Source organism: Amborella trichopoda, chromosome 9 (assembly GCF_054954075.1).
Source record: "Amborella trichopoda isolate Santa Cruz 75 chromosome 9, AtrichopodaSantaCruz75HAP2 v2.0, whole genome shotgun sequence".
Lineage (NCBI taxonomy): Eukaryota > Viridiplantae > Streptophyta > Magnoliopsida > Amborellales > Amborellaceae > Amborella > Amborella trichopoda.
The window spans coordinates 39,262,405-39,273,028 of NC_142344.1; the positions used below are offsets into that span (position 1 = coordinate 39,262,405).

General features: G+C 39.6%; 1 protein-coding gene across 2 annotated transcripts; it reads right to left on the reverse strand.

Annotated features, from left to right (window-relative positions):
• Positions 1-914: 914 nt before the first annotated feature.
• Positions 915-10,201, reverse strand: LOC18438901 (rab GTPase-activating protein 22). 2 transcript variants are annotated; one of them, XM_006849077.4, is made up of 5 exons: positions 10,008-10,201; positions 4,032-4,167; positions 3,539-3,588; positions 2,897-2,950; positions 915-2,669 (listed from the first exon to the last, which is right to left on the reverse strand). In XM_006849077.4, exons 1-5 carry the CDS (start codon positions 10,172-10,174, stop codon positions 1,421-1,423), a joined length of 1,656 nt encoding a protein of 551 aa, XP_006849140.2. In that variant the 5' UTR covers positions 10,175-10,201; the 3' UTR covers positions 915-1,420. The 2 variants fall into 2 exon arrangements, with proteins under 2 accessions (XP_006849140.2, XP_011625158.1); XM_011626856.3 differs by having other exon boundaries at positions 9,855-10,201.
• Positions 10,202-10,624: the final 423 nt, after the last annotated feature.

The window sequence follows — 10,624 nt, forward strand, 5'->3', positions numbered from 1 at the left end:
GTCCTAAATTATTGCATCATATACTCTCCTAATTTCCTTTTTAGTGTTGCACTTATTGTTACTACTAATGTGAACATGAAAATCACAGCATGGATTGTACTCTTGGTTGATCTTCACTTTTCTTTCTTTGATTTTCTCCATCCCCATTATACAAGTAGGAAATACACTAGCAATTACATTTTCAACATCACAAACACTGCTGAACTTCAATCTAATTTTCTTATCGATCCACGTTGCACAGCAAAGATGATCAGCTCTGAAACCAATTGCTTAACTCGTGGAAAATGCTGAACTCTCGTTTAATAGATGCACTGCGAGTACCGATATCCTCTCTATCTAATATGTTCTGTACAGCTATTAATACCCTTTGCCTGCCTTTCTTTTTTTCTCTGTACTTCACTTTACGCATGCAGGTCTTTCTTATGCCCTCTAAAATATTTTGCTTACTCAAGTTTTGTTACTGCATATTGCATACTCTTTTTCACATGATACCATCGTCTTAACATCACCAAGACACCAACTGCATTTTTCTAAATATAATTTACCAATTTTAGATTGAATACTGTTTTGAACCCTGTTTTCTCACAATTACTGAACCTAAGTCATCGCATTAGGTGCACAACTACAATGAGAAATAGTGTGCCCTACCAGAAGGTCATACTTTCCTCATCCTCACTCAAAATTCTGACTTCTCTTTAGATGGTTTCAAATAATCCGCTAGTACTTGAAAACACTGCCATACACTGCAGTAATAAACTTGGTACCCACTTTTCGAAAAAGAAAATAAATAAATAAATAAACTTGGCACCTTCCATGTAATAAAGAAGCAACATGGCTTCCATATTACAGAAAACCTCCATACAGAGAAAATAGAGTTCATAGAACTTCAGTAGGCATCACAGGAAGAGATTGCGTTATAAACAAGAAACTCAAAATGCATCATTCAACTACATGCAAAGAGCAGGCTGTGATCCAACCAAATGGTTATTCAGTCTCTCCACTTGAACAGAATTGGGTTCCAACCAAAACAAACATGCACAAGTTTAGGCCCAGTGGCTGCCCAGCAAAAAACCATACTTTCATCATGCCAAACATGAAAGCCTCTTGGCATTGCAAATATTAAATGCCATGGCAACCAACCCCAACTCCTGCCCCTTGTTCCATTAACACCACCACCAACCTTGTCTTGCATACACTAAAGATTGTAATATAAAAGTTAGCCTAAAACCCACCCCTGCGATCTTTTATCGCAGGTCCAGCCATACCTCGGAGTAAAAATAATAATAAACATTGAACCAAATGAAAACAAAACAAAACAGAGAGGCAGTGGCTCTTGCGTGTGGAGGGGGGACAGAGCGGAGGCACCCAAGTCATAGGTATCATCCAGCAGCCCCCGCATATGGATAGAGAGAGAGAGAGACTATATCTTATCATGTAGGGAAGCAACCAAGTCATGCGCATCATCGAGCAGCTTCCACACATCAAGCTGCCCTGCCATGCTGTTGCACTCCCTCAGTATCTCATCCATGCTATTGTATCGCTCTATAATCAACTTCCTCCTCTGCAAAACGCCAGCTGCAATCGCATAAAGCAACAAATCATTTGTGGGTGGCGGGCCCCGTCTCCTTGCCCGCCCCCTCCTCCCGCCACCAACCCCTGCCCTAATCGCTGCCTGATCAGCCCAAACCACCTCCCATAAACACACAGTTTGCTCAAAATTCAACTCCCTCCTGAAAAGCACAACCACCATTCTATAGACAAAGAAGCAATCCTCGGCCTTCACCTTCTCCAAATGCCTATAAAGTTGTGAATCCTTGGTCTTTATGATCCTCGACACTATGTTGAGTTGCCTTCGGATACCCACTTCGTCAAGCCTAAAGTTATGGCGAGCACTTTTCATGAAGCCTACAAAGCACCAAAAGGCCTCATGATCCTCTTCAATTATGGCCACAATTGGAGAGAGAAGATCACTCATGCCTTGGCAATAGCCAGTCTCTGGGTCATAGAGGGCGTAGGCTTCAAGTATAGCCACCAAACGAGTAGCATGGTATATTCGGCATGGCTCAAGGTGGTTGTAGTCACGGAGCCCAACAGCTTCGGCTGCACGCCGAGCCTTTGCCTCAGAGACCAAAGCTTGCGATGGAGAATATGGGACCCACTCAGCATTGGCCCGTAATGCATCCAGGCGAATGATACGCTGCCATGTGGCAAAATCTTCATCGGCCACCTCTGTCCCATCATTCTTCCCCTTGATTGATTCCACCTTGGAAAGCCTATTTTCTCCCTCTATACTTGAGAACGGGCTTGTTTCTTCATCTTCTTCTGTTTCAACTTCTTGCTCCTTTCCTTTTTCTTCTTCTGAGTCATCCAAAGACCCATTTTCTCCTAGCATGGGGCTATCAGCTTCGCCTAAAGAGGGGGACTTGTCAAGTGTTTGGTTTTCAGTGGTGAGGTTGGAGTCGATGTCCCCACCACTGTCGAGGCTGGCTTCCTCTGTTGACAGAGATTGCCTTGCACTAACCACGTCTTCAGAGCATGGGGAGTTGTCAAGGTCTTGATGTGAGCTGCATCCTTCTTCTTTGATGCTTCCCCTTGATGATTTCTTGGAGTATTCGCTGTTGTTTCTCAGAAGGCGACGGCACTGTTTCCTCAGATCATTGTACTCCTTTCTGCATGGACATTAAAGTGTTATGGTCACTCATGCAGTACGACTAAGATGTTAAAGATATATATTGGTTGCAAAAGTGGAAGTTTTCATTAATTTATTTTCTTATATGATATATAACTCGGACATGCTTGTAAGGGAAAATATAGCTACAAAAGGCAGCTGTGTGCTGCTCAATAAATAACAATACTCAGAAGAGGGAACCTTGTCATGGTGCTTCAAAGAAAGTACCTTTTCCGATTTTTGATGGTGAATCTTTCTTCTCTTGTGCTATTAAGGTCATAGCTGCACAAAGGGAAATATGTACATTAAGTTACAGTAGGGCTGATCAGACGATGTATTATCCTCACATCACAAAATCGTCTTTTGTCATCAAATCCATGCATCACAAAATTTTAAACAAGATCCCCATAATGTACTTGACACAATCATAACTAGGAGGTCTGCAAATGGTAACTTCTGCCTAATGCCAAATCTAGACCCAAAGCAAATTGCAAGCCATAAAAATTTAGATAACCACCCATAATCAACAAAACCTTCTTTTGGCTACATTGAAGACAAAAAGACCTCATATCAGAAATAGTCCAGACAATCACCCATAATCAACGCTATCATCTACACGATTATGCATGTAGCATAATCAACAAAAACTACAAATGCATCAAGGAATAACATGACAACATTATAATGAAAACCTAAAAAATGTAGTGGATGCCATGAATACCAGAAAATCTTCCTTTTTCCCTTTTTCCTTTTTTTACCCTGATGAAAACGAAGGTCACTCATGTAAAAAATTAAATTTCCTAAACATCCATCCAGTGAACGAGGAATGCATGGGAGTATTTACAGCTCTTAAAGTGAGAGAAAACTTACACGCCAAGGAGGAAAGGCCAAACCTCTGCCCTTATGCTGGGATCAACACCCTGCTTGGAAAAAAATAGAACAGCAAAGCTTCATAACATATCAACGAGGTATAGATACAATATATCTCAAATAATAAATAATAGTTGATCTAACATTGACATTCAAATTACAACAAATTGAGTTTTACAGCTCTGGGGAAAAATATGATGAGAATCTGAGACGATGACAAGTAAATAAGAATCCTAGAACATCTTTTTTTTTCCTTTCTTTTTGAATGCTAAAACTAGAACATCTAACTTGACTATTTATATTCCTTACCTAAACTCAACTTTCATATTGGCTGTTTTAATATGATGCCCACCAGAAATAATTTTAACAATATGCCTAGTTTCTTTTTTATTTTTATTTTCCTTTTTTATTTGGCTATGTAGATGGTACATATAGGGCTTGTTTAAGATTTAAATTTCATGAAAGAAAACATTGTCCGGAATACAAAACTCACCCCACTACGGACTTTCTTAAGAAACTTTATCCCCCCATCAAGAAGTTTTCCATCAGATGAGAAAAAGTTCTTCCACTGTTGTGGTGCTAGAGCGTGCTTTCTTCTTCTACGCGACCATGGTGACTTTAGACTACCCCTAAAAATACACAGAAAACTCATAAGCTAAGTAAACAGAGTCAAGAATCTATATAAATAACTGCACATAAATGACATTCAGCAACCCAAACATGATAAATACGCAAACAGATTACCGAACAACCCTAGGGTGTTCACAACATGCATTGTAAAACAATATAATTTAAATCATAACTCCACACCTGCAAAACAGAGTACTCAAGAATAATAATTTATTTTTCACAACTTCTATGCAAACGATGGCCACATACGTAATTGCTGTCAAGCCATACAAGCTATGAAGCACCATAAATGAGCTCCAAAAAGGTCATTGGTGGCACTTCTTACATACTAAAGTTTTATACAAGCATACATCATTTCCACATATGAGATGTCAACTTCGTTGATGATATACAGGGAAGGTTTTCACTGCATGTTGATGCAGTCTTGAATGAAAACACAAAAAAATCTTGCTAACTCTTATAGAATACTGCAAATCCCTCTCGTTTTCTCTCCAATTGTTAGCATCCGTAGATCGGACACTTCAAAAGCTATACAGTTATCTCTTGTTACCACTAGAAAGAAAGGCTCACAATTTACACCTAGTTTAGTGGAAAATATTTAACGACTGAAGGCGTCACTTCCTATTAAGCGGCATATGAGGTGCAGTGCAGCTCAAGGATAGTTGGTAGGAGGTGATAGCTAAGAAGTACAATGATAACACTGTTAAGCAGGGTTAGTTAAGGCATTTTAAAAGGATTAGAGCCCAATTACCATGATTCCCTTGAAGTTCCTGTAACTTCCCATTCTAAGGTGCACAATGCGTGTAAACTGGGAACAGAACTGGAGTATCATATGAGGCTCTCAATGCAAAAATAGTTTATGGCGGAGTCTAGGGCTACCAGCCAGGCCTAGGTGGAGCTAGCCCCGCTAGTAACAAAAGGGCCCTAGGCAAGGTGCCTCCAGGACTAGCCCAGACATAACTATTTTCTTGGGGCCCATCCTGTCCTCTATAAGTATAAATATATGGGGGTGGCAAACAGGTCAGGTCAACCAGGTTCCAGTTCCTAGTATGGACCATAGTTAGCAACCATCCGCCAAAACAAGATTTTTTCAAAAAAACAATGCTTTTTAAAGATGTTTAAATCTGCGATATTTTTAAAAGATTGGAAAAAATACGCGATATTTTCACAAAAATGTTTACATAAAGTATTTTTGCCGATCCGTATTTTCGCCCTGAATTTTTGCATCCAACTTTTTGAACCAAAACCAATTTAATTCTGATTTTATGGTGAGCCGTTATATTGATATTCCTCAGATTGCTAACTATGATCTGGACCCAATGAATCCGGTCTGGTCGGCCGACCCAAACATGACCCGACCTGACCCGCGATATATAAAAAGCATATTACATATAGAATATTTATTGATAAATTATAAATTCATTTTATATATATCTAGAATTATTTTATACAGAAGACCCGACCCAAGTCGGGTTTGGGTTTGGGTCTGGGTCCGGGTCCAATTGACTTGGAACCTAGATGGACCAAGGTTGTGTCAAGGTCTTACCCATGTTTAGGGGCCTATAAATATATTTAAGGTATTTAAGCACTACATGGCCGGCTTTGATGGTTAATGCATCTAGTTTTCGTTGGTTTGATTGAGAATGAAAACCCTAGGGCTTTCAAGCTTTTAATAACCTTTTGATATAGTGAAAAATAGTAAAAAATGATTTGACAATCCACCCAAAACATGGGTGGATTATGGTATATGCAATTGCTACTATGGAGTACTTTTAAAGCAATTTTTTGACTTGGGAAAAAATGGAAAAACAAAATAGCCAATCATGATTCTAGTAATACACCCAATATATTGGTGGATTATCAAAAACTGTTTGGCTGAATAAACTATTGCAAATAATGGGCTCGGCCGGGTTAGACCCAGGCCGGGTAGTTAACAGATAATGCATGGCATCGGGCCTCATACACAAGCTCAGCCCGTTAACATTTCAGGCCTAAGATCAAGGCCCGAGCCAATGGGCCCAACAAAAAGAACAAGACCTCAACTCCATCAGGCCAGGCCGGCTTGGCCCCTTAGACCGGGCCCACTTGCAGCCCAAGTAAAGTGTGCGTTTTGCAAGCCAAAGAGCATTACCAAGAGGTGGGCCATGTTTGTTTGGTGCCCAAACTTCTAAAGAAACCTATATAAGATGTTAATGAGATATTTTAAACATATTCATAGGATGAGTGTAGCTGAGATGAAGATGTTGAGATGAATAAGTGACACGACAAGAAATGATAGAATATGGAGTGACTACATATGGGGGACCTTAAGGGTGGCTCAAATAGGTGATAAAGGGGTGTGTTTGTTGGGGAGGGAGGGGGGGGGGGGGCGGGTAAATTGGTTCAAGTGGGCAAGGGGAATGCCCAAAAGGACATGGACGGAAGTATTGAGAAGAGTATGGTGACTAATGGTTAAACTGAGTGTATGACCCTTGATAGAGCAGAATGGCGAAATAGGATTCGTGAGCCGACTCCAAATAGTTAGGATAAGGCTCAAATGAAGATGATTACAAGTCCTTGAGGAGGTTGATATCTCCGTAAAAGGAAAGAATGAAAGGAAGTAGAGATTTGGGGACACAACGAGAAAGAGGTTATGGGTTGTTTATGTCAAGATATTTCTATCGGGCACTCATTGTGGGTGAGTCAGCCTCAAGGTGTCAATCAGTCACATAACTGACCCACTTTGTGATTTTACATATGGGAGGTATGCATTGAGATCCTCGTATGGACATATAGTTCAGAAACAAATAATGCACCAATTGAGCAATAGGGAGAGCGAGAGAGAGAGAGAGAGAGAGAGTGTATGTCTATATATAAGATTTAGAAAAGCGTCATAAGGAATGCAATGGAGGTCGCAACAATGAGTGTTCGGTATGCAGATTACGTTTTCTCAAACTTATGTCTGATAAGATTTCGTGCCTTTGGGGTATAATCAAGTCAACAAGAATGTGCTAGAATCCATATCCTTTCAAAAATAAACTTTCAAAATTTGCTAGGGAGCACGTTTTTCATGACTAACTTACCAAACTCAATCAGAACTCTAAATTAACCAGACTTCAGAAAACTGTCGTGCCAGGATGATCTCCAAGGAAGTCCTTGTGACACACATGCACAAAAAGGGTGACTGGGGCCTAGGGGTTCAGACCACTTTCTATGCCACCCCAGGTTTCACATTGCAATCCAATGCTTAATACTCAACAACAAAAAATTCTAACAAATACCGAGAGAATATCCATGTCCTCAGACAATTATAGTAAATTCCGATAGAATATTCTTGGCAATATAATTTTCGCGAAAGTATTGACTCGCTAACAAATGTAGAAAGAATTTTGAGTTCTATGATTCTATCCAAAGCAATAATTCTTTTCAGAATTGCAGTTATACTGCAACAAAAAAATATGGCAAAAAAAAAAAAACAACAAAAAGGGTAACAAATACAAACTATCAATAAAGCTTTAAGACATTGTGCATAAAATACCACTATACCAAAACGAAAGGAAGAAGGGGGACTAGTGTTGTGTCTTCCAATAATTGGAAATTGGAACAAATCAAGAAAGAAATAACTGGGGGAGCAGGAGAGTAATAATACAGGAATTGTTTCTGGAATTTCTCCAACATCTCACACTTAAGAAGAACACTAATGGACTCAAGGACATGTATGATATGTTGGCAAAAACCAGTTCTAAGACTAGCAGTTTACCACCCTTTGTGTCCATGACCAGGTAGAATCCTTCAATGAAAAGTTACACTCGAAAAACAGAAAAGTTGTTGAGATGTAAGAGGACTATAGTGGGCTCTCCCAATTAAAGACAACTAAATGGGGGCAAAGAAGAGAAATCTGATACCAAAGTCCACCGCATGGCTGATTTTTGAAAGTCTTAATTATAGAAAAGGGGTATTTAAATTCAAATGCCTCAACATTCAAGCCTAAAGGAGCATCCATCTAGATCCGCAGTTTATATATAGCAAAGGAAAAGGTCAGCTATGCATATGACACACAGCATCTAAATGAGTAGGCCAGATCATTAGAGTGCATGTGGGTTTCTAGAATGCAGTGAATGCAATGAAATCTGAACAGCCCCTAATGCATATGCAAGCAAATTTTCCAAGTCGACATGCCACAAATTATTATCAAAAAATGCAGCCACCATGGCAAGCTTTTAAGAGCAACAAATTATCAAATAATCAGCTAAAAAACCATGGTGATATTGAAAGGTGATGCAATAGAAAGCAATACAGTTTGAAACCATCTCCAAATGCTCCCGGACCATATAGATGACAACAGTTTAGAGGAGAAATTCTACGAGTTAGAAAGTCAATAGAGAGAGGGGGACAGTGTCTGAAACCAACTCATACAACAACTTCCACACTATTGTTATCTTGGGTAAGTATACATCACTATGGCTTTCTTTTTTTTTCCTTTTTAGGAGGATCTCTAAGGCATTATTCAAAATCAGATAATGACGGATAGTCCAGGTTCTCCAGAAGAAGAAGCATGCTTGCAATCATTCAAAGAAATTAGAATCAAAACAACTCATTAGAATAGATCTGATTTGCAAAACTTCCCTACCTGCCAACAGTGCAGATCATCACATAGAGAATGTGAGTATTTCCAAAAAATAAGGACAGTAACACTATGCCAAGATTTAAGTTTAATGCTCTAATAGATAAAATTAATGCACTCATTAACTGTTCTAGCTGATTTTAGAGAGAAAGAGAGATCATTTCTCCCATAAAAAGTACCAGATTACTTTCTCTGTTCAGCACAAAAAATTAACTTTACCAAAGAAAGAGATTGCTTCCAAACAGAAAATGATATTCTCTTGCATTTTAAAACAAGATTTAGCAAACAAGAAACCAAGCAGAAAAGGAAAGGAAAGAGTAAAGCAGAGATCAGAAATAGAGAGAAGTGAACTCATAAGCAAATTCCCCACCAAAACCCTAGCTACCAAACCAGCCACCATCCCTTCCAGAGCCAAGTGCAGGAAAAATAACCTAAAAACAACCCACAAATTCCACGAGATAAAACTTAGAAACCCCATAAAAATCTCAAAAGACGGAAGAATCTTATTACGAGACGGACCTATAAGATCAGAAAATGCGAAAGAAAAAAACAAAATCCAAAGAGATAAAGTCAATCCCAAACCGAACTAGACACCATCCCTTACAGTGACAAAAGATAGGGGAAAAATTAAAAATTTCAAAAATATGAAAACCTAAAAACTACTGTAAAAATAAAAAGTCATATAAATTTAAAAGGAAACCCATACATGTTTAATAAAAACACTTAAATCCTTTAAAAACCTACAAAATTGGAAAAGGAAATTTTGTTTCTTTATACATTGCCTTTGTAGGTTTAGTAAAAAATAATAAAATAAAATAAAAAAATACAGAAAATGGCATTTTTTAACGAAGAAAATATTGAAATTCCGAAAATTACAGAAGCAAGCTTGGCATAAGAAATCAAATCCAGACTGAATCCCCAAATCAAACAGATCCGCTCCAAAAAATCCAGCCCAAAAAAAAAGAACAGAAATTCGCCGAACATGGTGGATTAGTGAACAGGAAAAGAAGGAAGGAAAAACCGAAAAAAGAATAATACAGAGAGGGAGAGATTGTGAGAGCTTTTGGGGGCAAAGGGACTCACCCCTTGGACCCAGAGGTAGCGGCAGCAACAAGAAGGAGCGATCGCAAGTGTATCCAAGAAGAAGTAGGAGAGGAGGAGGATGATGACGATGTGGCACTAGTAGTGGTGGTGGTGGGGGATCTGCCGAGGGCTCTCATTTAACAACAAAATTACCTGCGACTGTAAATCAGGACTGCGGCCAGGGCTACCCCCGCCATGGCCGTGACAGCGACCGCTACCCCATACGACGACGATGACCACAACGCGCCGCCTCCTCCACTGCTGCCGCCCGAAGCCGATGGCTTTGCATTGGTTGCTTGAGTGGCCAAGGCTGAGACCATCGACAGCACACGAGCCGCTGCGCCTCCACCACTCGGCAGCCGCGCCTCCACCATCACACCCACCCACCCACCCACCCACCCCACGCTGCTCCTCCCTGCTCCTCCTTGCTTCTTTACTCTCTCTCTCTCTAAAACTCTCTCTCTCTCTCTCTCTCTCTCTCTCTAAACCGTTTGCTTTTTTTTTCTTCTTTTTCTGACTTTTTTAACTTGGGTGGATTTTCTTTATTAGTTTGCTGATGACTTCCGACTTCGAGGAACTGCCATCTTTAAGATATGCTTATAATAAAAAGCCAGTTTCATCGTTAATCAGGATATAGTGATCCTGCAGGATCACCTTTATATTTGGTCGAACGTTGAAAACATCTTATGCCCAGCCCAGGGTATATTTGGTTTATACTAGTTTTATATTTGGTCCAACGTTGAAAAGTTGTTTCGAGGGTGAAAACCTGA

Bases quoted from the DNA above. Each gene is read 5' to 3' on its own strand.
- LOC18438901 (XM_006849077.4), bottom strand. From the start codon at position 10,174: ATGGTCTCAGCCTTGGCCACTCAAGCAACCAATGCAAAGCCATCGGCT. The intron at 4,168-10,007 runs GTAATTTTGTTG...GTGTATTTTTAG, and splicing joins GTCCTGATTTACAGTCGCAG to GGGTAGTCTAAAGTCACCAT. The intron at 3,589-4,031 runs GTGAGTTTTGTA...TTTTCCAAGCAG, and splicing joins TTAAGAAAGTCCGTAGTGGG to GGTGTTGATCCCAGCATAAG.